Below are 27,500 nucleotides of genomic sequence, written 5' to 3'. Positions count from 1 at the left end.
AAAATGACCACGATTTACATTATGCTTGCAGTGTCATTGTCATCATATTATATTAACATGGTGGTGTTCTTGTTATCATTATCATCATCATATCATCCTTTTTTCTGTTTATCATTGTTATTATCATCATCATTTTGATCACTCTTATGTTATCAATATTATTATTACTATTATTATTATCATCATCATCATCATTATCATTATCAGCAGCAGCAACAGCAGCATTATCATCATTTTACTGTTATTATTACTTATCATTATCATATTATTTTATCATCATCATTATTGATATCATTATCACATAAAGCACTGGTTAGCATTGTCTGTCTATGCAGTTAGTATATCTCCTGTTTCAGGGTTGTACATTAAAAAAAATGTTATCAAACTATTAAATAAAATATTTAACTTGAAAACAAAAACAACAAAACTTAGACATAGTTTCCACATAAGGAACTTTTTAGTTTAGTTTGTAGTACCAGGGGTGTGAATCAGCAAAGCAGATGAGTGGGTGTACATGTGTTGATGTGTGTTCTTGTGATGGATGGGAATGGGGGGTGGGGACAGGTTGAAGGAGAGGGGAGGTGGCATGGCGTGGAGGGTGTAGGTATGAGGAAGGCTCTTCATGTAGCTAAACCTAAAAAAAAGTGCAGGAACAATTATTGTGTCATCCCTTCGAACTAAGCAATGATCTGTAAGCTGTTATCAAAACAGCTTAGACATTACTGCCCAGTTGTAATGCATGATTCATTTGGAAGTGTAGGTATGCGGAAGGCTCATCGTATAGATTGACAGAAAAAAAACTAGAGGAACAATTGAGTCACGCCTTTGAACTGAGCAAAGATCTCAAGCTATCATCAAAACAGCTCAGACATCACTGTTGCTCAGATGTAATGCATGATTCAATTGTAACACATAACGTTTGGCACAAGATGTTTTTGTCAGATCAACACGGAACAGAGGGGAAATGAGCCTTTCATCATCAGAACAGATGAAATCTAGAAGGTGGTGGTAGTTTTTTGACTCACTTGTGTAAACAAAGTGAGTCTATGTTTTAACCCGGTGTTCGGTTGTGTGTGTGTGTGTGTGTGTGTGTGTGTGTCCGTGTGTCTGTGTGTCCCTGGTAAACTTTAACATTGACATTTTCTCTGCAAATACTTTGTCAGTTGACACCAAATTTGGCATAAAAATAGGAAAAATTCAGTTCTTTCCAGTCATCTTGTTTAAAACAATATTGCACCTCTGGGATGGGCACACACAAAAAAAAATAAATAAATAAAAAAGAAGCCTAATTATATGCAAACTGCATTTACTGTTATATTTATATTTTTTGTATTCTCTAAACTTGGCACTTTGACCTCTTATTCTGACACAACAACAAGAGGAGTCAGTGTTATCATTTTTTGTTCAAACAGGAACTTCTTTTGCTAAGCATGGAATTTTTATTTATTTTGCAAACGTTTTTGGTGCAGATAGTAAAGAAGGGAAATTACTCTGTAATTAATGCTAGGGGGCTTAATTTATCACAAGTGAGTCTTGAAGGCCTTGCCTCTCTTGTTTTTCTCCCTATTTTGTCACTGACCACAGCTGTTGTCTATGACATCACATCTGAGTCTCACCTCACCCCCTCCCCTGATTTCTCCCAAGATTCGCACTATCTCTTTTTGTCACCAACTGCAGCCATTGTCCATGACATAAGATAAGATAAGAATAACTTTATTATCTCCAACTGGAGAAATCTGGTCAGATGCATTATCACAACATAGACAAGTAAACAACATGGGGACCATAACTGTAAAAGTCAACAACAGCTTTTACGAATATTACGAAGATATAAATGTAAAAAATATAACATATACTGTTTCATACATATATCCACACACTGCAGGTAATAACTAGTATTCTTAATGTAAAAACAGAAAGAATTAAGAAACATTATTTGAATATAATTATAAACATAGCCTACTATACTGCACATTGATTATAATAGACAGATAAGATAAGACTAGAGATAAATTGCAGAAAACCGCAACCATATAATCAGCACACACCCGCACCCACCCACCCCCCACCCACCCCACACATGCGGATTACTTGATTAAACAAGTCTCACCCCCCCTTCCCCCCAACCACCCCTTCCACCTAATTTCTCCCAGGATTTGCACAATCTCAGGAACTGCCTCTGGAGCTTTACAAAATGTATTGCCTGTCTACGATCACAAAACAGTACTTTGCTGATTTTTGTTTCTTTCTCAAAATGGAAAAGCACATTTACACGTGGCTCTCACTGCCCCTCATCATGTCAAACATCGTTTCATCATTCCTGGAAACTTGTTCTGCTCAAGAAGGCAGAATGTTGGGTAATGTGAGGCTGGTAGAAGGGTGGGGGTGGAGGAGTGGGGAGGGCGGCTGTTGCATGATGGTTAAGATGCTCAGGCTTCCTTCAAGGGCATCATTTCACATATGATATACCAGCATGGCTGGATAAATGTTGTTGTTTTTAAAAACGGGAGAGGAAAACTGCATCAAAAGCGGAGGAAGGATACATCATAACACTGGAACAGTAACTCTGTGTATAAGAATGCCCAAACTGCTGCATTCATATACTGTTGCATTGTATAGTATTGTTTTGTATAGTGTTGTATGGTATTGCATTGCACTGTATTACACTGTACTGCATTACTTTGGATTGTATTGTATTGCGTTGTGTTGCATTGAGTTGTGTTTGTTGAGTTGCACTGTGTGGCATCTTACTATACTGCATTATAATGTATTGTATCTCATCACATTGCATTTCTCTGTATTGTATTATATTGTCTTGTATTGTATTACTATTCAGTCACAGCCAATTTCTCTGTGAAAAATTTGGGCAGCTTTCCCAAGGGAGAGTTCATTGCCACAGTACAGCACCATTTTTTTTTTTTTTTTTTTAATTGTTTTTTTCTGTCTGCAAGTGAATGTTCCTTGCAAACCATGCAGTGCAGGTCAGTTTATTACAAACACAACAGCGGGCAGAAAAAAACAATGCTGCCACATTAATGCTGAAGAAAAGGAACAGTTATGAAAAGAAACATAACCATTCAGCTAGTATGGACATCATGCAAAAAGATGCATTGTGTCGACTCGACTCGTCTCAACAAGAAACCAGCAAAAAGGGCTGCACTGGCACTGAGGAGAGAGAGAGAGAGACAGAGAGACAGAGAGAGAGAGAGAGAGAGAGAGAGATGAGTGCTGACTGATTTTATGTACGGTATCAGGAAGCTTCATGATCATCTTCTTCATCATCTATGCCATCATCTCCAACAGGAGGGGCACCACTGATGACCTGCCAACCATGAGCCAGTTCCATTGCTCGGACGGAAGAGCCCAGTATGGTCGTAACCCGCTACTAACTGTGTGTAGTATGGAACTGACCAATGCCGTAGTTCGGTCAACGTAGGCATTTAGTCATGTGTAACTGTCAAACAGTTAGAACCAAGCAATGTAACTGGCACCAGGACTCCCTGTTTCTCCCTGTTTGTCCTCTCTCTCACATGGTATGTGAGTGTATGCATGCCTACACTGTGGGAGCAACAGGATATTGGAACGTATATATTATATATATATATATCTTTGTATATATGTGTGTGGGGTTGGGGGTGGGAGATATGGGCATGTGTGTGTGTGCTTGTACAAGTAAGCGTTCATGTGTGTGTGAGTGTGTGTGTGTGTGTGTGTGCCGTGGAAGCTGCGATACATAGACTAGAAATGAGTGTGTGGAGAAGGGGGGTAGAGGAGGTGCAGGGTAATAGTGTGTGTGTGTGTGTGTGTGTGTGTGTGTGTGTGTGTGTTGGAGCTCATGTACGTTTATATATATTTGACTGTGCTTTCATATCTGTGAAACTGCGTGTTTGGTGCATATCTGTTATGCATGTGTGGGTGTATGTGTGAATGTGTGTCTTCATGTTTTACATTTATTTGCTTATTTATCATCATTGTTGTCTTATTTATTTATTTATTATTATTATTATTATTTTATTATTAGTTTCATTACTACTACCTTTTTTATATCATAATTATTATTTATTTATTTATCTATTTATGTAAGCTTATCTATAATTTATTCACCTTTTTTTTTTTTTTATCTCAAGGCCTGACTAAGCACGTTGGGTTACGCTGCTGGTCAGGCATCTGCTTGGCAGATGTGGTGTAGCGTATATGGTTTTGTCCGAACGCAGTGATGCCTCCTTGAGCTACTGAAACTGAAACCTGTTCGTCATCTCTCTCAGTGTATCGCTCAGCCTCAGGCCTGTCCAGTCTGGGACATTGTCCTCCCATCTCTTTTTTTTTCTGTCTGCTTCTTCTTCTTCTCCTTCCTTGCACTATGCTTTGCAGGATAGTCTTGGAATGTCCTGCTGAGATCTTGGGACGTGTTCATACCACTGAGTTCAGTTTTCATGGTCTAAAAAGGGATGTTCATTCCTTTTAAATGATACTTGCCGGATCCATGATTTGGGGAGGGTGTGGGAGTGGACATTAGATGTGGACAGGGAACAAGAGGGGTGTGTGTGTGTGTGTATGTGTACGTGCGTGTGTGTGTGTGTGTGTCTGTGTGTATGTGTTTCTGTTATTGTGTGTGTGTGTGTGTGGGTGGGTGGGTGTGTGCGCGTGTGTGTGTGCACGTGCGAGTAAGTGTATAAGGGGGTGTGTGTATGAGCAATTGTATACATGTATGAATTTGCACATGCCTGTGTGAGTGTGATCAAGCGTTACTGGATGTCTGCACACACACACACACACACACACACACACACGTGTGCACATGCATGCATTTTCATCATGAAGGACAAGAAACCGAAACTGAAGGCAGCAGCCACTGTCATGGCAACACCACTCTGCAGCTCCTAAAAACCACAGCTGCTTTCAGTCACTTCATCCCAACTCACACCACATCACAAGCCAGCAACAGAAAAAGAAAAAAACTGTAAAACAAGACTACAGGGATCAAAGCTGTAAGCTTGAAAAAAAAAAAAAAAAAAAAGATGAAAAAAAAAAAAGGAAGCTGCGTCAGTGAATTAAAGGCCTGGGCACTGTACGTCCTTGAACTTGCAGCTAAAGGTCATGATTCTCTGCATTCAGGAGACCGATAATGTTTCACTCATGTGACATTCCACCGCTAAAGGCAGTATTAGAATTGCTAACCCAAAAAAATCAAAACAAAAAATGAAGTGAAACTTTTTTTTTTTTTGCTGAATCGATCATGCAGCTCAATCCCCGATACCTAAACAGTGGATTGACGGGAGTAGGGATTGACATACACGATGTACACAACACGCCTCGTAAAACATGGTCTTCTGAGCTGTGCTGCAAAGGACACACACAAGTGTGCAATTGTGTGTAAAAACGACACGTTATCATGACAACAGGAGAGAATTCTTTTCCATCTAAATTCTTTAAAAGTCGCTCTGTAACATTTTGACGACAATGAAATGTAGATATTATCTTTTAAGTTATGACTAAATGCTTGGAATACAAAATATTCAAAAAAGAATGTTACCTGTAGTTGCCCCAGCTTTATCTCGGTACACCATGTGTTATTTGACTGTTCAATTCCTCACTACCCAAGTACAAGAACAGGGGACAGATTTGAGTACAAGATACAGGCCACATCCCGGGTGTTTCATATGATTCCCAGCAGTTTGAATCATCAATTGCTGAGGTCTAATGCCAGTCTGCAGTGTAGTTATTTCTCCTTTTTCCTGGTAGTATGACTTGATGATCCCTCCACCCAATGCATTACCAGTCCAATGTAGCTGTTGTTGTTTTATGTTGTTGTTTTGTTTTTCTCAATAGCCCACACCCCCATCACTCTGTTGTGATATATTTTTTTGTCCTTCAATCTGATGCATCTTTCCAAAGAAAAAAATTGAAAACATGGGCATGGATCAATATATTTTGTACATGAAGGTTTGCAATCAGCTATTTTAGAATCACTTACCATTATAAAATGAACCTGAATCATATTCAAATGCAGAAGAGACTTAAAAAATACACTCCTAATCTATGACATAATGCAATAAAATCAAAAATAAAAGAACTTCAACACTGGAAAGATTCTGGAAGAGATTATAGACAAGAGAGAATGAGACAGACAGAAACAGAAGCTGAAGAACAGACACAGAGAGAGTGAGACAGACAGACTGAGAATGACAGAGTAGATGAATTAAGTATAACAAAGTATTTTGAAGTGCACACAGCCTGAAATATTTCTCAAAAAGCATTTCTACAGTTCACCCACTTCAGTCTTGTCTTTTATCTAATCTGTTAAAGCTTGTGTAATTCATGAAGAAAGCTGTGATTCAAAATGTTAACATGCACCTTATTTATCTGAAGATAAGGCACTTCCAAGCTGAAAGGCACATCCTCCGAATAGGAAAAAAAAAAAAAAAAAAACATACATAAGGCACTGTATGTTATAAGGTGTGCATCAAACAGATAAACAAGGAGTTGAGCACTGATGGGAGGTTTCACTGTTGCTGCCATGACCATGTTTGCATCTTCCACCACAGTTGATGTCAAGACCCTGATATCATCAATGGAACAAGCTCCCTGATAACCTCCGTCATTCTGATTCCCTCGCATCTTTTAAATCTCGTCTCAAAACTCACCTTTTCCCTCAGCAGTAAGTTCAATTGTGGCAGGTCCACTTCCTTTGCGTTAGCTGTGCTTGACTATGTGTGTATACATATGTATGTGTACATAACTACATGCACGTATATGAATGTGTGTGTGTGTGTGTGTGTAGTCATATTTTGGTGTGTGTATGTAACACAGATGTAATGTTTTATGTTAACAAAGCGTTTTTGTAAAGCACCTAGAGCAGATTTCTGGACAGTGAGCAATATAAGTATCCATTATTATTATTATTAACTCTCTTCACGTGTGGCATCACTGCTAGTTGGTCTGCTCTGTTGATCTCTGCCCTCTTGGATCCAGCCTGTCCCCAATACCCCCCAGAGTGAGTTCTGTTTGGGTGAATAGTCACTTGTGGTCTGCTTTTAGTCTGATTAATGAAGAACATTTCATCCGTTTACTTCTGGTTCGTGAAAGTGTTTCAACAGATTTTGATCACACTTGCATAAGGCATTACTTCAGACATTCTTGTTTTAATCTAGGTCAACAGTGAAGGATGATAAAACTGAGCTCACAGGTCAGGATATCATTCATCACTCCTTATTTCATTCTATTTTATTATCATTTCTTTCTCTTGGGATTGCATAACTTTTGTTCAGCAAAACGAGTAACTCCACTCAAACCATCACAAAAAGTAGAAACTGCACTAAACAGTCATGCCACACTCATCTCATGTCACCAAGACTGAGCAGCTAAGGGGTTAAAAACATCACTAACGGCAAACAGTCTACAACATTACAAACATGAGAATGACTGAAAAGCATTTGATCAGTACAGATATTTCAGGTGCAAACAACAGAAAACCAGAACTAACAATCAAAAGAGCAAAAGTGTACACAAGATAAAAACAACTGAAGATAGTGACCAAGAACTCAGAGTAAGGAACGCCTGAAAAATGGTGAGCAGTACACAGCAAATATACAGAAATATTGAAAAGTAAAAAAAATAAATAAATAAAATACAGGAATCATAATTGCACAAGCGTGTGAAAAATATCTGAACTTCTACTTTTTCTATCTAGAGTACAGTGTGTTAAATCCATCCGAAAAAAAGAAAGAAAAAAAATGACCTTAACCTTTTCACCGCCAGTCAATTTAGAGTGCAAAATTCCCTTGTGCTATAAACACAGAAAATACAGTGTCTAAGAATAGCTGGGGATTCCCCCTGTGATGTGTAGAAAATACAGCCTGTACTACCACCAAACATAAAGAGCAGTAGGTTCATGGATAACAGACCAATGATCTGGTCACCCTTCAGCGACATGAGTCCTCGACCTAGCTGCTGCATAAATGCGAGTTTGGCAGTGAAAGGGTTAAAGCAAAGTGCATGGTTAAAACAAACAGTGCAAAAAAGCAAACCGGCCATCGGGGCAAAGTGGTTAGCGTAGCGGACTGACAACAGGGAGGTTACAGGTTCAAACCCCAAAAGAGATGGGCTTTTCCTGCTCCTACCCAGAGATGACATGTGCTGTGGGCTCAAATAGGAAGGTTGAGACCACACGGTCAAGAATCATCTACTTCATGGATGCATCTTTGGGAGTGTTGCTAAAAAAAATTCCTGACCAACACTGCAGGTGGTTGTATCTCTGAGGCCTGTCTTGTTGTCCCCAACCTGAACGGACCTTCCAAGTGTCTGTCTTACTACTCATAGATACAGGAGAATAATAATTTTCTTTTTAAATGTTCCAAATTCTGTGGCCTTTCATGTCCTGCTCTCATGGTGATCTGTCCCATTTTCCTCTTCGCTTCCATGCTTGTGTCAAGTTCCTATCAAAAGTCATTGATGTTGGAAGATTTATAGGGGGTTGTTGTTGGAGTGAACAAGTGGATGTCTCCACAACACAGACACTCACTCAGTGACAAAGCAATTTCTGTTATTACGAAAGGAGGAGGGGTGGGGGTGGGGGGGGGGGGGCTCAGTAGTTGGTGTCTTGCAAACACTGGATCTGAACAGGAACTGCTGAACACCACAGAAATTTCTCAGCAGCAGTGCTGGGTCTCCTCTTGTGTGTGGCCCTCTGGCGAGCTAACGCTGGTAACTTCCTGTGTACTTCTGGCATTGGTACAATGACAAATGAAACTGGGTGGGATTCTGTGGGGAGAGGGAGGGGCAGGGGGGGGTGAGGGGGGAGGGTGGTGGGCGGGGCAGGGCTTTAACAAGCAGTGTGGAGCCAACGCCACTGACCTGGTTCTGATGACAGGTTGAAAAAACATTAAATATCAAAAACATTAAATATCACAAAGCCTTTCAGCCTTTTCACTTCCACTGGGTCCAGGGCTTGGCAGGGCCAAATCCTCTCCTTCCACCGTTTTAACCTCCGCCCAAACCACCATAGTCAGGTGGTACCCATTCACACCTGGGTGGAGTGACACAAAAAAAAAAATCAGAGAAAAATGCCTTTGCAAAGGACGCACAACACCATGCCGAAACAGGGAATCGAACCCTGATCACTGGTGAGCGCTGGACCAGCGGAAGTCCACCGTCCAACTGATCCTGTCATGGTTCCTCCTTGTGATCACAATGAGATAACAAGGGAGAAAGACAAACAAACAAAAAAAAAAAAGAAAAAAAAAGGAAAAAAGAAAAAGATGTGCAAAGCATAATCTGTACAACAATTAGTGGAAAAAAACATCAGCACAATTTTCTTTTAAATAAAGTCTACAGCATAACGTGTGCCAAACACACACAAAAAAACTCGGTCAATACAACAGGTGAGTGAGACGAAAGCACATCAAGGTGTGAGAGATACGGATGACAGAGGGTGTGAGTGAGTGAGTGAGAGAGAGAGAGAGAGAGAGAGAGAGGTGCAGCAGAGGGAAGGAGGGAGAGAGGGAGGAAGGGAGGGGGGCACTTACAGATATTCCAAAACACCTTTGCTGCTGATGGGGTGCACAGAGCAACAGATGACGTCATTCAGCCATGCATTTTTTTCTTTTTTTTCTTTTTTCTTTTCGGCAGTGTGGCTTGGCTTGTCTGTCAGTTAGGGTTTGCACATTATGGAATGGGTTTTCATTTCTGTGCATGCGTCTGTGTGTGTAAACTAATTTTCATGCAAATTTTCGGAATTTCTGAGCTTTTTTTTTTTCTTCTACAATTTTACTCCTTTTTTTTTTTTAGGTATAAATCTTGTCTGTTTCCTAAAGATAAACACTTCATTCAAATACCACACAAAAACATGCACACACTACCTATCTCACACACACAATTTCACATTTCTACACACATGCTCTCTCTCTCTCTCTCTCACATACGCACCTTTCATATTTAGAATGATTCAATCATATTATACCTATCATGCTTTCCAATAATCCTCTCATTCCAGAGCTATTTTAGTCAAACAAATCATGATCTTCAAACTGAAACCTGACGTACATGCACACTGTGTGCACACATGCACGCTCGTACACACACACACACACACACACACACACAGGACTGTGCCAGAGCCCGCTATCCACAAAAAGCTGGACATTCTTCACCACAACACCATGTGTTGTTCAGAAAATAAAATAAAATAAACCAAACTAAAACAAAATAAAAACAAAGCATTTTTTCTCTGTACATGCCCAGCAGCCATCGCTAACAGCCTATCCCACACAACAACACAACACAACAATCTCCAATCAAAATAAAAATCAGAACCAAGCTATACAGAAAATGTTTGCAATGATGAGAACGACTTGCTGTAATTTAATGCTACAGAGATATGGATATGGATACGGATGATTTATTCATTGGGACATAGCCCCTATGAAGGGGCAAACAAACATCTGTTGCATTGCATTTGTTGGAATAAGCATGAGAAAACCAAAATCGTATGAAACACAGATACATTAGCAAAACATATTACGAGGTTGCAATTTCTCTAAATTCAAAATGCTTTATGCAGGAAAATGGACAAATCCTGTATATCATTTTGCTGTTTGGACATCAATAAGCACAACTTAATTAATCAGTTATCAATCATCAATGCTTGAGAGAGAGAGAGAGAGAGAGAGAGAGAGAGAGAGAGAGAGTGTATGTATGGTGTGCATGCATGCGTGTGTGTGTGTGTTTGTGTTCTTTTAATCTGCACACTTTATACATATAGCACAGCTAAACTAACTTATCCATGCTAAAGCTGATAACACGAATGACATATGATCCCCCACACCCAACCCCCTCCCAACCTACCCAAGAAAACAAAACAACAACAAAAAACGCAAACAAACAAAAATCGGCCAGTGGAAATAAATCGTGTTTTTGTGTACACACTCATTTACAACCTATTGTGTGTGTGAGAGAGACAGGCGGGGGTGGGGTGGGGGGGTTGGGTGGGGAGGTTGGGGGGGGGGGAGAAACACAACAACAACAAACACATAAACAAAAATATACATTAAAAAATTGTCACATTGTCTGGGGATCCACAACACACAACACTCATGCGACAACCACCCCCTCCCTCTCTCTCTCTCTCTCTGTGCACCTCTGTTCAACAGGACCAGGGTTATATAGTGTGCACTAAGGAAATCTGAAGCCAGCTATATTCTTGGTCACTCTTGTCAGTGAACACACTGCAGTGATTAATTCAAGAAACTATACTGAATCAGTCAGTTTTAGATATTAAGTCAAACGTGAATGAACTCCTGAAACTATGCTAAATCAGTCAGTTTTAGATATTTAGTCAAACATTCAAATCTCTGCTCATTTGTTTTCTTCCTAGCTCACGTACATGTTAATGTCGAATAATGCATTATTGTATGAGTTAGATACACACTTTTACTTACACACCTGTTTTCTTCTCAATCATGGACATGTTAATACATTATAACGCATTACTGTGTGAGTTAGATATCCACGCTTTCACTTACACACTTGTCTTCATCTAACTTATGTGCAGATTAATGTATTATATTGCATCATTGTGTGAGTTAGATTTCCACACTTTCACTTACATGGAGAACCATAATAAGCCCAGTCTGAAACCAAAATATACATTATTTACTATAAGAGTTGGCAGAAAGAACATAGAAGCTGAACAAAGGAGTTTATGTCAGTCATCTGTAACAGGGGAGATGGATTCAAATCTGTTCCTGTACATGCTAAACTCTGGAAACAACATTCACTCATTTTTGTTTAAAAAAAAAAGCTCTGGGTTGTTTTGTTTTTTTTACACTTATTAACTCTTTCTGTCCATGGAAGTGAGGGAACATTCTTAGAGGAATTTTAGGACAAAAACTGTATGTGTGTGCATATTATATATATATATATATATATATATGTGTGTGTGTGTGTGTGTGTGTGTGTGTGTGTGTGTGTGTGCCTTAGGTTAGGTACTGATCAGTCTGTTTTGTTTTGTTTTTCTTTTGTTTACTTTTTGTCTCTAATTCCAATCACAACAACTCCATCTTATACACACACAAGCATAATCTAAAATCAATGATCTCCCTTCTCTTGCCCCCTCCCCCACCCCTCCCCCCCCCAAAAAAAAACCCTGAGCAAGCAATATACAGCAAGTCTGTCCATGAACAAAAGCTGGTGGGGGAAGGGGGCAGGGTATATTCCCCCCCTTTTTTTTTTCTTTTTAAACAAGTTGAACAAAGCGTTATTTACTTACCTCCCCCATTCTGGCAGATGGGGGGTGGGGGTGGGGGCTCATCATCAGGCGTTGGCATGGTGACGGTCACAGGGGGCGGAGCTCCGTAGTCATTGTTGGAGAGAGGCATCAGAACGTCCTGGCCAGTGACAGAAGCAGAGTTTGACGCGCGCGCGCGTGCGTGAGTGCGTGCGTGCGTGAGTGTGTGTGTGTGTGTGTGTGTGTGTGTGTGTGTGTGTGTGAGTGCGTGAGTGTGTGTGAGTGTGAGTGTGTGTGTGTGTGTGTGTGTGTGAGTGAGAGAGTGTGTGTGAGTAGGTCTCTCAGTGAGGGATATTTAAGCATTTTACTACTACTACTACTACTACAACTTCTACGTACTTTTCCCACTTATGTTGGGGAAGGTGGCAGAATGGTTAAGACACTCAGATGCCACTATAGAGAGTCCGTGAGGGTGTGGGTTCAAATCCCGCACTCGCCCTTTCTCCCAAGTTTGACTGGAAAATCAAACTGAGCGTCTAGTCATTCAGATGAGACAATAAACCAAGGTCCCATGTGCAGCACTCTCTTGGCGTACTGAAAAAGAGCCCATGGCAACGAGAGTGTTGTCCTCTAGTAAAATTCTGTGGGAAAAAAAGAAATCCAATCTGATAGGTACACAAATAATAAGCATGCACTCAAGACCTGACCTGACCTGACTATGCTGCTGTCAGGCGCCTGCCTAGCAGATGTGGTGTAGTATATATAATGCAGGCAGCTATACTCCATTTTCAGGGGTGTGCATGCTGGGTATGTTCTTGTTTCCATAACCCACCAAACGCTGACATGAATTACAGGATCTTTAACAATTTGATCTTCTGCATGTACAAGTGCTCTAAGTGCTTTAAATACGGAGTCATTTGGATAAGAGATTGCCTACCTGAACACAATATGTCCAAACTTCTGAAGCAACAGGAGAAAAAAAAAAAGAAAGAAAGAAAAAATCACCTGATCGTCATTGGAATCCATCAGCTCCTCCACCACCAGAGAGGGGAAGACGCCACAGCGACCGTTAAGCTCCCCTTCCCAGTACCCGTCGTCCACTCCGCTGTCCTTGCCGATGATCTTGATCAGCGCCCCCTCCATGAAGGACAACTCTTCCTGGGTCTGTGCCTCGTAGTCGTACAGCGCCCTCGCCCAGGTTATGCCTGTGAGGGGTTTTGAGGTTTACTTTGGTTTGTTTTGTTTCAGAGCATAATGAATCAAACCTGCATGTTTGTTATGGAATTTGATTTTTTAATTTATCTTATTTTTTTTGTCCATTAACTTGTTCTACTCCATGATTACTTCCCCTGTGGACCAGGTATGAGTATTCTCATACTAACACTGTTTATTCTTGCTTGGGACAGTTCGCATTCTAAACTGAACTGTTTATGGATGAAAACGAAGCTTTGTTTGACTAATTAAATCAACAATTCTCCATCAATTTTTGCATTTAAACCACCCTGGTTTTTTTCTGTAGTGGTGTCATGCAGTGCTGGTCCAGGGGAGCTGCAGCAGGCATGTAGCTGTGGGGTAGAATGAGTTAACCCTTTGACGGCTGCTGAGGAGTGTGTTCATCTGTGAAGGCCTGGACCCTCACTGAGCTTAGGAGTCTGGGCAATCTGTTACCATTTATCACTTGCACTTTTTTCTCCTTTGGGATGGCATTACTTGCGTTCAGCAGTATCCCTGACATCATCGATACAGACACAAAAGTAGTGACTCCACTTCACGTTCATGCCTCACCGATATCATTTCACCAGGGTTCAGCAGTCAAGGGGTTAATACTTTTGAAGTGTTCATTACTGTTAGTAACTTTTTGCCTGTTCAACACTGAAAATGAACAACGTACCCATTTATGACAATTTAACATGAATTCAATGATTTTACGAAGTAAAATTCCAACAATAACGCAGACAGAAATTTCCATCATTTCCATCCTGGAACACGTTTTTGCACATAACGAAAGGGAACAGAAATTTCCATCCTGGGGTATTGAAGGGGTTAATCAACATAAAAAAAACCCAGAGCAGCTCACCATCATCTCGCTCAGTCAAAGATAAAAATAATAATAATAATAATAATAATAAATAATCCATATAAAGCTAGAAAAACGTCTCACTCACCCACAGAGGACAGAGGCGGAGGAGGGGGGAAGACGTTCTCGTCGATCATGTCATCCGTGGCCTGCTGCACTTCAAGGTCCCCCGAGGAATACGACGACGTGGTGTCCGGCGGCACCTCACCTCCGGGAGGAGACTGCAGCTCTGAAGTGGAAGGCGCCGTGGTGGTGGTAGAGGGCGACTGAGGCATCGATGACGTCGACTGCAGGGGGGCTGCGGCCATAGCAGGGGGGGACATGGGGGTGGTGGGGGAGGTGGGGGTGATGTCCCTGTCGGTGCCCGAGGCTTGGATTGTCTCTACGTCGGAGGCTGAGGCAGACATGGACATGGTGGTGTTGGTGTTGGTGTTGTCTGCTTCACTGAGGTCCACGTAGTTCTCTGGAATGTAGCCTGACTGACCCAAAGAGTTCTTGGCCTGGGGGGAATGATACAATATGATACAATGTAATACTGTACAGTAGAGTACAGTAAAATACAATGGAAAGCAATACAATACCATACCAGTACAATACAACACAACACAATACAGTACAATACACCACAATACTTTCTTTTTTCATCCATTTGGAAATTAATTGTGCATCTGTAGGCTCATCATTCACCGAACGTTGAATGAATGCATAAATGAATGAATGAATGAATCAATCAATGAATCAATGAATGAATCAATCAATCAATGAATGAATCAATCAATCTGGGAGGAAGGTGACAGAATGGTTTAATATGCTTATCTACCCAAGCAGTGTCCGTGAGGGTGTGGGTTTGGATCCCAGCCTTGCCCTTTCTCCCCAAGTGCGACTGGAAAAAGAAATCGAGCGTCTAGTCATTTGGATGAGTCAATAAGCAGAGCTCCTGTGTGCAGTGCACACTTTGCGCACTGAAAAAGAACCCATGGCAACGTAAGTCTGGCAAAATTCTGTAGAAGAAATTATTTCTGGTATGTACACAATGATATACGTATGCACTCAAGGCCTAAGTCTTTTGGGTTATGCTGCTGGTCAGACATCTGCTTAGCAGTTCTGGTGTGGTGTATATGAATTTTGTCTGAAAACAAGTGATGTCTCCTTGAGAAACTGAAACCTGATTTATATATAGGGTGTGTAAAAAATTTCTTCACTTTGGCACTAACCATCCACAAACACACAGACACTGCAACAAGAAACAAACAATGCCTGTAGTTAGAACACACACACACACACACACACACACACACACACACATGTAAAAATTATATAAGTGAGGGTGGTCTGTTGATTTATTTGTTGCTGTTTTTTTGTGATTTTTTTTGGGGGGAGGAGGTATGTGTGTGTGTGTGTGGGGGGGGGTAATAGTTTTTTGGCGATATGTTCTTTCTTCTTGTTATTCACACACACAACACAACACAACACAACACAACACCACACCACACCACACCACACCACACCACACACCAACACACACTGACACACACCCACCACACACCCAACACACACACACCAACACACACTAACACACACACACCAACACACCACAACACACCATACCACACAACACAACACACAACTCTTCCTCCTCACCCTCTCATTCATTCCCCTCTTCTGCACTTAGTGACCAACTTTGTGACTGAACTCATGACACACACACAGGAGCAATGTCCACCAGAAGAACAACAGGTAACAAGAAGTGTGTGAAACGGTGACCCAAGACACTGACCTTCACCCATCCCTCCCCGTCCCCTGCAGCGATCAGGGTCAGCGCTTCTCTCTGCTTGATGCTCAGCTCATCGTAGTTACTCGCCTGCACGATAACGAAAATATCACCTTCACGGTATATCCAGCGTACATTTCCACGAGCATGGAGCATGGCTGCCTAAACGACAGGGTATACAGATGGTCATACATGTTAAGGCCCACCTGGAGATGTTAAAAAAAACACCCCACACCAACACACATGAAGCACACAAATTAAATGACGGTCATTCTTATGAATTTCTCTCTCTCACACACACACACACACAAAAGAATCAAGAATATTCTATTTTAATCCTTTGACCCCTTTTGGGGTATGGAGGATGTAAAGTAACAGCACTCGTATTATACACCAAAAAAATAGAAATGCAAACAGTAATTAAAACAATGAAAGTGGTAATGAAAACTGATAAACAGCGATCATCTCATCTTCCAATCTTTCCCATGTTGATGAATTTCCCCATTTCCAAACACTCTCTCCTCCCTGCTTTTCAACAAATAGCATAAATCAAAAACTGATTTCTAGATTTAAATATTTCTTTGGGATGAACTCATTACGAAGATCTGCAAATTTGGGGCATTCCATGATAAAATGAAATGTGACTAAGCGCTATGCTTGCTCCAATATTTACCTCACACACAAGCTGTATTAGCTTGCCTCACGCACAAGCTGTATTAGCAGACGACAGTTTTCACTCCGCTTACATCATTTTGTCCTCGCCAGACCACCTGCTCGGCCAGTGTCGCATCGCGGTACGTCATTGGCTGAGAGCAAACTTTTGTTTCTGTTCTACCGTAATTAATTAATACCTCTTTTGTCAGATCAGTAAACTACAAGTATTATATACTGGCAGAATCATCGCAATTCCATCTTTAAATCTATTCCATTTATGTTTGCCTACGTTAAACTGATTTAACGCAGTTTGTAATTTTCAGCGACGAGCTCGTTAAAACTGACCCTGTTCAGGTGACTTAAATTAAGATTATAAATTCATCTTAAATAACCAACACTTCATTTTATACTCATTATAAAGTAGGTGTTGAGCTCTTTCTTTTGCAACTTATCCGACGTAAATCAGTTCAGGAATCATTTAGAAATCTGTCACTGAACACCTTTAAACAAACACAGTTGTCATTGGATTTTCCGTGATTAGTGACAATCTGCTTGCAGCACACGTGACGGACTTTGCGGTCCACTAACCTTGCATAAATTGGCACAGTGAGTGATGAGTGGTCATTTTTCATACCTGGTCAGTCATCTGACCAGAGCTCTCTCTCTCTCTCTTGCTGTGTCGCGAGCAGTGTGTGTTGTGTCGTGTGTGCCCCCACAACGGCTGACACCTTGCTACGTACAGCTGCACTGTCTTCTTCTCTTTTTGTCTTCTCATCATCTTCTCCTTTATGTCTTCTTAGTTTCTCTACACAACTATTGTAAATAAAACAATAGAAAAACCCATTTGTGACTGGCCTCTATATGTTCCTGGCCTGTGCGTGGGATCTTGTCTATCCTTTCAATTAATCATATTTAGTTAAGTCTTTTGTGCCGTACCCTTGAATAACCGCTCGGTACACAGCCACAGAAATTCACCTCCAGTCACATCATTAACACAGTTATGACAAGTAAGCAGTTAACACGGAATACTGTCATGTATACCAGTCCCAGCAGGTACTTTATGACTGCTACACATGAACTGCATTAATGATAAGATGTAATAATTGGGTAGAAGGAAGCACACTTTCATCTTCCAAAATTAGCTTTAAAGTTTTTATGGTATAGACATTGATCACACACACACACACACACACACACATCAACACCTCCAATAACTCACCTCAAAGTCATACAGAGCTTTGCAAGCAATGGGGAAGGGACGACCGAAGCGACTGGTCGCACTACTGGTGAACGTGTCATCGATGAAATCATCGTCATCGTCATCATAATGGGTGTATGTCGGTTCCTGGTCATCAGCACTGTGCTGTAAGACAAACAGGCACATGCATAAGCAAACAAATGTTAAAGATTTACTCTTTCACCACCACAGGCAACTTCAGCTGACCAGACAGCGCACCACCATATGCGACTTTTGTGGACATTCAGGGGTCATGTTGCTAAGACCACTTTTCACATTGTAACAATGTTGCAACAGTTGCAGCCAGTTTCCGGCCAATAGAACAATGACTAACCTTTACCCCCTGACCCAGTTTGAAGTGAACAAGTCCACTGTGTTGTTTGGACATGAACCAAAGCCTGTGGCTGAGAACATCGTTTCTGGAATATTTGGTGCTGGGGAGTGCTTTTAACTCAGAAACTTGGAGGTGAAAGTGTTAAAACATCCTATAGCCTTTCACAGCCATGGGGACAGTGAAGTCATCATATCCACTTTATCAATGGCTTGACCCCCACCTTCGACCACCTGCAAGCTGGTGCCCAAAGGATTGCCACCTTGCCATGGTGGAGGGGGGGGGGTTGTGTGCCTCACAGATCCCTAGAGCTATGCTGGCTGGGTGTGTGTGGGGGGGGGGCGTGGGGCGTGGGGGTGGCATACGCTCCTCGTAGGGCCACCCGAACTGGACAGGTCAAAGGGCAAAGGCCAGACAAAGCACAATCCACTGGTCCTCCAGGCTGGGGGTTGGGCACAGGGCCAACAACCTGAGCTGTGTTGCATGAGGCAGTCTTTGCCACGCTATGTTTGCTTAGAGTTAAGAATGTTCCCAAGTATAGAAAAGAAAAACACAGGAGGCTGAAGGACCCAGAAAGAAAGGAAATATGAAGAAGAACCTTTGTATATTTCAAGATCCATCTGTGTGCTGATTTTGAGAACACTTACCTGCATGTATGTATGGATGGATGGATATACATATAATTTCTATATATAATATATGCCTGTGTGTATGTCTGTATGTATGCATGAGTGTACATCAATATATGCATGTTAATGTATGTCTGTATATCTATATTTATGTAAGCATATAATGCATGTAACCATTGGTATGGATATATGTATGTATTGATGGACATAGATATCTAAGTATGGTGTATATATATATATATATGTATTGTGTGCAATGTATTTGTAATGTCAAACACTGCAGACTACCATTCCTGTAATGCTTTTCAAAGACGGTTTACTGTCTTTACATTCAAACTTGTTTCTCATTGTCCTTTCTCTTCTCTAATTGTTTTTCTCAACAAGTAAGTGTGTGTGCTTGTTCTCTTTTAACTATTACTATTGCTATTATTATTATTATTATCATTATTATTATTACTACTATTAGTATCATCATCATCATCATTATTATTATTATTATTATTATTATTACCATCATCATAATCATCATCATCATTATAGAAGTAGGTGTAGTCATAGCAGTAGTAGTAGGTATCATAACTATTATGATCATCATCATCATCATTATTATTATTATTACTATTACTATCACTATAATTATTATTGTAATCTCTATATGTGTTTTATCAGTCTATTTGACAGTATAAACGGACATGATGATGAAACTGATTACTGGTAACCCGGGCAATGTTTTATATATCAGTCTGTTTGTATAAACAGACATTACGATGAAATTGATTTCTGGTAACTCGGGCAATGTTTTATATATCAGTCTGTTTTTATAAACAGACATTACAATGAAATTGATTACTGGTAACCTGGGCAATGTTTTATACATCAGTCTATTTGTATAAACAGACATAATGATGAAACTGATCATTGGAAACCCAGGCAATTTAAGAACACATACATTGTTATCATTACTGAACAGACGGCATTAAACAAACTGCAGTTCAACATTGAGTCTGTCATTCTATTGTATGAAATAGCAGCGACTCTACAATAATTATTATCACTATTGTTGTTGCTGTGTTTTGTTTAATACATACACACACACACACAAAAAAAAGTATTAAAAAAAAGGGGTGGGGCAAAAAACACCACTTACTCCACCAGAGCTCTCCGTCCGGAGCGACATCTGAGAGGGAGTGCGTTGCATTCCGTTCTCGTCGGCCGTCAGAGAATCCATCTGTGCCTGGTTCAGCCATTCCTCCACGTTGACTGAAACGTGTCGGAGTTCACCACGCATCAGATGGGATTTTTGTTGTTTTTGTCAGAATCCACAGACAATGAAAGGTCCATTGCCTTTTACGGCTGGCCGTCAGGGCAGTGGATTTACATCTACTGCGTCTTCATAGCAAGGCAGGGCCCAATCCTCTTCTTACTCTGTTTAGACCTTCACAAGCCAAAGTCAGGTACCTACTCACACCTGAGTGGTGTGAGGATAATCAAAGTGCCTTTTCCCCAAGGACATGTCACCATGCTGAAACAGGGCCTCGAACTCTGATCACTGGTGAAGAGTGGATCAGAAGTCCAACCTCTAACCGATTCTGCTCCACATTGTATTTGTATTTGTATTTATATTTCTCTTTTTATCACAACAGATTTCTCGGTGTGAAATTCGGGCTGCTCTCCCCAGGGACAGCATGTCGCTACACTACAGCACCACCCATTTTTTTGTATTTTTTCCTATGTCCAGTTTTTATTTGTTTTTCCTATCAAAGTGGATTTTTCTTCAGAATTTTGCCAGGAACAACCCTTTTGTTGCCGTGGGTTCTTTTATGTGCATTAAGTGCATGCTGCACACTGGACCTCAGTTTATCGTCTCATCCAAATGACTAGCGTCCAGACCACCACTCAAGGTCTAGTGGAGGAGGAGAAAATATCGATGGCTGAGCTGTGATTCGAACCAGCACTCAGATTCTCTCACTTCCTAGGTGGACGCATTACCTCTAGGCCATCACTCCACTTAGACTGAAATGTGCCATACTTTGCCATGCGTCAGAGAGTGTTTTGAGATGGGATATTGCTGTTGTTAGAATCCGCACACGCATGCACATACAAGTATACAAACACATAAGACGAAATATACCACAGATATTTCATGCATTTGTGATCAAAACATCATCCCAGGACATTTTCTTATCTGTGATGTTAAACAAGCAATTTCTCCCAGTTCTTTCAAAAACATTCTGTTCAAAACACTTTTGAATCACCAACATTAATGATTATATATATATATTTTTTTTTTGTTGTTGTTGTTGTTGTTGTTGTTGTTGTCATCATCTTAGGAAACAGTCCAATAAGTAAGTACTCATAGATGTTGGAATTGTTTTTCTTGTTTGTGATCTAATGTTCATAAATGGGAATACAAAATAAAGCATTGAGAAATCATCATACACACAGATATGTGCACACACACACACACACACACACACATATGTGCACACACAGACACAGACACACACACAATCAGAGCATATATACTCAGGCCACTTTTTCCATTCACATTTCATTGTACTACAACCTCTCTTCAACACACACACACACACACAAACACACCACCCCCATCATCACTCCCCCACTTTTTCCTTCTTTTTTGTTGTTCACTTCTCATCTTAACTTGATTCCTCAAATTCTAGAGCAGATTTTCCTACTCTTAGTTTAAAAAAAAAGAGTTATTCCCCTTATACCATGACTCTTATGCCCTGACCATCTCTGTTCCACATCAGTTTTGTCTCATGAGCATGTCGCTCCTGCTTACAGTGTCTGTGTACGGAGATTTAAACTGGCAGTGAGGTGTGACTGAGCAGATTTCTTCAGTGTAGTTAGCAGCAGTGATGCAATTCATGTAAAAACAAATACATGTGCAAACAAAAAAAGAGGAAGGAAAAAAAAAAAAAAGGTGGTGCTGCACTGTGATGATGTGCTGTCCTCCAGGAGAACAGTCTGAATTTTACACACACAGGTATTTGTGGCAACCAAAAAATGTAATTCAATAGAAAAGAACACAACACAACTCAGTACAATACAGTACAAACAAAGAACAATACAATACAACACAATAAAGTGCAATGAAATGCAATACCATTACCATACTATGCAATGCAATACCATACCATAATACTATGCATTGCAATGCAGTACAATACAATACCATACAACACAGTACAGTAAAATACAATAAAACACAACACAGTACAACATGACACAATCTAATCCAATCCAATCCACTGCAATGCAACACAACGCAATGCAACACAACACAACACAACACACAACAGCACAACACAATATGATGGAGTCTCCCATCGGTCCGACGGATGAGTAGGCAGGCAGGCTTATCTGTCGGTGTGTGTCCTCATATGGGAGAAGAGGCCGATTCTGGATGCGCAGCACTTCCCACAGGTGTTGCAAGGGAAAACATCTCCAGAAGTTGAGCCCTGCTTCTTTCGCTCACGTTTCTCCTTAATGGCCAGCGTTCTCTTTTCAAACATGTTTATGCCACTAGAGCACAGCATCCTCCAGCGAGAGCGGTCAAAGACATCAGTTTCCCAGGAAACGATGGTTATGTCACAGGCTTTGAGGTTGTCTTCAAGGTGTCCTTGAAGCGCTTGCAGGGTCTTCAAAGTTTGCGGTGGCCTTCCTTCAGCTAGCCATACAAGAGCATCTTTGGAATCCTGACGTCTGTCATGCGGACTACGTGTCCTGTCCAGCATAGCTTGCACTGGATCAGCAGGCTTTCGATGCTGGGAAGGCCGCTCCTCTCTATATAACACAACACAATACAAGACACCACAACACACCACAAAACAAGGAGCAGAACTCACCGCCTGCAGCCCGCAGAGCTTCCAGTCGTGCCTCAGCCTTCATCTTGGCAGTCTGTGCACACAGAGAGGGAAACAGTGTGGACACTTACCGCTTTAATAATAATAATAATGATAGTATTTATATAGCGCTGAATCTTGTGCAGAGACAAAGCTAAGCACTTTCGCACCAATCATTCACACATGCATAACTCTAAACCTGAAGAAACTGAAGACAAGAAAGAGGCAGGGGAGGGAGGAAGAGGTGGGTTTTAAGGCCAGACTTGAAAGAGCTGAGAGCGGAGACCTGATGAAGCGAAAGAGGAAGTTCATTCCAAATGCATAGTCCAGAGACAGAGAAAGAACGGCGTCCAACAGTGGAGTGTTTGAATCTGGGTATGCATAAACAGAGTGGATCCGAAGCCGATCGTAGAGGGCGAGATGGAGTGTAGAGGTGAAGGCAGTCACAATGTTAGGAAGGGGTAGATTTGTAAATACATTTATAACATAGAGTGCTGATCTTATACTTTATTCTGCATGAACAATTTAACACCAATTTGCATATATATATAACAGCATAAATAAATGATGGAATGAATGAAGGAAGGAAGGAAGAAAGTGATGGATGGATGGACAGATGGATGGACACACGGACGGACGCATGGACAGCAGATGGATGGATGGATGGATAGATAGACGCACATGTGAATACACATCAATGTGAAATCAAATTCCACCTCAAGAGATCAAAAAGCATGCACTGGATGAATGAATAAAAGAATGAAACAGTGCACACGTGGATACACATAAATATAAAACCGACCACCACCTCAAGAGATCAAAAGGTAATGAATAAATGGATCAGTGAACTATTTAATTGATTAATCAATAAACACGTGAATGTACATAAATAAAAAATCAATTATCATCTCAAGAGGTCAAAAGGCATGAATGATTGAATGAATGAATAAACAAATAGGTTTTTTTGGTTTAAACATTTTTAATATCAAGAAACAAGGTGCAATACAGCGTTCAGCTAAGAAGACTTGAGCAACAGCAAGCATGAGCTTATATCGTGCTCGTTCATATGTAACAAGCAATACACAAACGCAATGGCGAAAATACACACATTATTTGACAATGAAAAGAAGGTTGAAGTGCAAGACAAAACTAAACAAAACAAGAAAAACAACAACAAAAACACAAAAAAAACAACCAAACTACTATTACCACAACTACCACTGACAACAATAACAATGAAAAATATTAATGATAATACTAATACTAACATAGTAGCAACAATAATAACACACTGGAAAGTGAACATCACCTAAGGAGTAATGAAATGGGGGAGGGAGAGGGAGAGAGAGAGATATTACAGAGTGAAACCGGGGCCATTCGTCAAAATAACTGTTCACTATAACTGCAGAGAATATTTCATTGTGAATCTTTTAAGACTAGTGGCATTTTTTGAATGAATAAACAAACAGACGGATGCTTGATGAGACATCTCATCTCACAAGTTGTGGGTTTGCAACTCCAGGGCTTTGTTCAGAGTCCAGGTCTAGCACTGACAGATCAGGGTGGGGATGAAAACCATGCTGATCAGTTTGGATCTGGTTTCCATGGGAATGCTAGGGTGCCTCAGGAGGGGTGCCAGTTGATAGCTGACAAGAGTTTACCTTCTGGACTCGAGTCTCTTATTCCTCATCGTCAGCAAAGGCGCTCCCTAGGCATCTGAACTCTGGCTGGTTTGAGCTGTGAAATATCCACTGTAGCATAATCATGGTCCATTCTTCTTCTTCGTTCGTGGGCTGCAACTCCCACGTTCACTCCCATGTACACTAGTGGGCTTTTACATGTATGACTGTTTTTACCCCGCCATGTAGGCAGCCATACTCCGTTTTCAGGGGTGTGCATGATGGGTATGTTCTTGTTTCCATAACCCACCAAACTCTGACCTGGATTGCAGGATCTTTAACATGCGTATTTGATCTTCTGCTTGCGTATACACATGAAGGAGGTTCAGGCACTAGCAGGTCTGCACATATGCTGACCTGGGAGATTGGCAAAAATCTCCACCCTTTACCCACCAGGCGTCATTACCAAGATTCCAACCTGGGACCCTCAGACTGAAAGTCCAACTCTATAACCACTCGGCTATTGCGCCCGTCATCATGGTACATGGAAAACAGTGACACCAGCACTGACCTCTGCCTTGCGGATGTTCTGACGGATGTCATCCATTTTCTGCTCAGGATCCACAGATGATGACGACGTGGAGCCGCCACCATTGGCCTTGGGATCACCCTTGTCCTTGTCATCCTGGCTCGACTCCGACATCTGTCAATCATTCTCATACAGTGTCAGTCATCAAGTCTGACATCTGACAATCATTCTCATACAGTGTCAGTCATCAACTCTCCCTTACACACACACAGGCACGCACACAAGCACACACGCACACAAAGCCACATAAACTCACCCAAGTACACTTCACACACACAAGCACACATACACACACACACAGACACACACCACACACACATACCCCCCTACCCCCTCACCCTGTCAGTACACCTGGACTGGAGCTGTTTCAGAGTGCTTTAGATACCCCCTCCCCCCGCCCCCTCCACCCTTCCCGCCCACACACACACACACATCCCGCTCACCCTGTCGGTACACCTGGTCTGGAGCTGCGTCAGAGCGCAGTTGCAGTCACGGATCAGCTTGGTTTCCTTGGCAGGCACACACACACACACACACACACACACATCCCCCCTCACCCTGTCAGAACACCTGGACTGGAGCTGTGTCAGAGCGTGGTAGTAGTTGCGGATCAGCTTGGTTTCCTTGGCACACACACACACACACACACACACATACACAACACACACACATCCCCCTCACCCTGTCAGTACACCTGGACTGGAGCTGTGTCAGTGTGGTAGTAATCACTGATCAGCTTGGTTTCCTTGGCACACACACACACACACACAAGCACACACAGACACACAACACACACACATCCCCCTCACCCTGTCAGTACACCTGGACAGGAGCTGCGTCAGAGTGTGGTAGTAGTCGCGGATCAGCTTGGTTTCTTTGGCACACACACACACAGACGCAAACACACACACACACACACACACACATGCCCCCTCACCCTGTCGGGACAGCTGGACTGGAGCTGTGTCAGAGTGTGGTAGAAATCGCTGATCAGCTTGGTTTCCTTGGCGCACACACACACACAAACACACACACACACACAGAGGTACACAACACACACATACCCCTCACCCTGTCAGTACACCTGGACAGGAGCTGCGTCAGAGCGCAGTAGTAGTCGCGGATCAGCTTGGTTTCTTTGGCACACACACACAGACGCAAACACACACACACACACATGCCCCCTCACCCTGTCAGGACAGCCGGACTGGAGCTGTGTCACAGTGTGGTAGAAGTCGCTGATCAGCTTGGTTTCCTTGGCACACACACACACACACACACACACACACACAGACACACACGCACATCCCCCCTCACCCTGTCGGTACACCTGGATTGGAGCTGTGTCAGAGTGCGGTAGTAGTCACTGATCAGCTTGGTTTTCTTGGCACACACACATACACACACACACACACACACACACGCACATCCCCCTTCACCCTGTCGGTACACCTGGACTGGAGCTGTGTCAGAGCGTGGTAGAAGTCGCTGATCAGCTTGGTTTCCTTGGCACACATACACACACACACTCGCACACACACACAAACACACACACACACAACACACACACCCTCACCCTGTCAGTACACCTGGACAGGAGCTGCGTCAGAGCGCGGTAGTAGTCGCGGATCAGCTTGGTTTCCTTGGCACACACACACACAGACAAACAACACACAACAAACACACATACGACTGGAGCTGCGTCAGAGCTGCGTAGTAGTCACAGATCAACTTGGTTTCCTTGGGACATACACACAAACACACACAACACATACACACACAAGCACAAACACACACACACACACAGGCACACAACACACACACTTCCCCCCCTCACCCTGTCAGTACACCTGGACTGGAGCTGCGTCAGAGCGCGGTAGTAGTCGCGGATCAGCTTGGTTTCCTTGGCGATCTTGGTGGCGCATTTTCTGGCCTCCTTCTCCAACTCCGGGGTGGCTCCGTTGTCTCCGCTCACTTTGTTGCACTGAGCACACACACATAAACACCATGGAGAGGAGTGATGGCCTAGAGGTAACGTGTCCGCCTATGAAGCGAGAGAATCTGAGCATGCTGGTTCGAATCACGGCCCAGCCGCCGATATTTTCTCCTCCTCCACTAGACCTTGAGTGGTGGTCTGGACGCTAGTCATTCGGATGAGACGATAAACCGAGGTCCCGTGTGCAGCATGCACTTAGCGCACGTAAAAGAACCCACAGCAACAAAAGGGTTGTTCCTGGCAAAATTCTGTGGAAAAATCCACTTTGATAGGAAAAACAAATAAAACTGCATGCAGGAAAAAAATACCAAAAAAAATGGGTGGCGCTGTAGTGTAGCGACACGCTCTCCCTGGGGAGAGCAGCCCGAATTTCACACAGAGAAATCTGTTGTGATAAAAAGAAATACAAATACAAATACTTAGATTCTTCTTCTTCTTCATTTGTGGGCTGCAACTCCCATGTTCACTCATAACAAGTGGGCTTTCACCTGTATAACTGTTTTTACCC

General features: G+C 42.0%; 1 protein-coding gene across 6 annotated transcripts in view; it reads right to left on the bottom strand.

Annotated features, from left to right (window-relative positions):
- Nucleotides 1-27,500, bottom strand: part of LOC143298722 (F-BAR and double SH3 domains protein 2-like) — a 201,760-nt gene that overhangs the window by 4,319 nt on the left and 169,941 nt on the right. For 3 of the 6 annotated variants that reach the window (XM_076611631.1, XM_076611632.1, XM_076611636.1), the window contains 10 exons: nt 26,834-26,980; nt 24,979-25,110; nt 22,792-22,843; nt 20,070-20,182; nt 17,945-18,088; nt 16,078-16,161; nt 14,389-14,800; nt 13,229-13,428; nt 12,266-12,383; nt 11,604-11,627 (listed from right to left, as the gene is read on the bottom strand). In XM_076611631.1, coding sequence (XP_076467746.1) covers nt 11,604-11,627; nt 12,266-12,383; nt 13,229-13,428; nt 14,389-14,800; nt 16,078-16,161; nt 17,945-18,088; nt 20,070-20,182; nt 22,792-22,843; nt 24,979-25,110; nt 26,834-26,980 — 1,426 coding nt within the window. Of the gene's footprint in view, nt 1-5,257; nt 5,341-11,603; nt 11,628-12,265; nt 12,384-13,228; nt 13,429-14,388; nt 14,801-16,077; nt 16,162-17,944; nt 18,089-20,069; nt 20,183-22,791; nt 22,844-24,978; nt 25,111-26,833; nt 26,981-27,500 lie in introns of all 6 variants that reach the window. The other 3 variants (XM_076611634.1, XM_076611637.1, XM_076611635.1) reach the window with 2 other exon arrangements.

Source organism: Babylonia areolata, chromosome 24 (genome assembly GCF_041734735.1).
Source record: "Babylonia areolata isolate BAREFJ2019XMU chromosome 24, ASM4173473v1, whole genome shotgun sequence".
In the NCBI taxonomy this organism is placed as follows: Eukaryota; Metazoa; Mollusca; class Gastropoda; order Neogastropoda; family Buccinidae; genus Babylonia; species Babylonia areolata.
The sequence above is the reverse complement of the archived record's forward strand: the minus strand, read 5'-3'. Positions and strand labels throughout refer to the sequence as shown.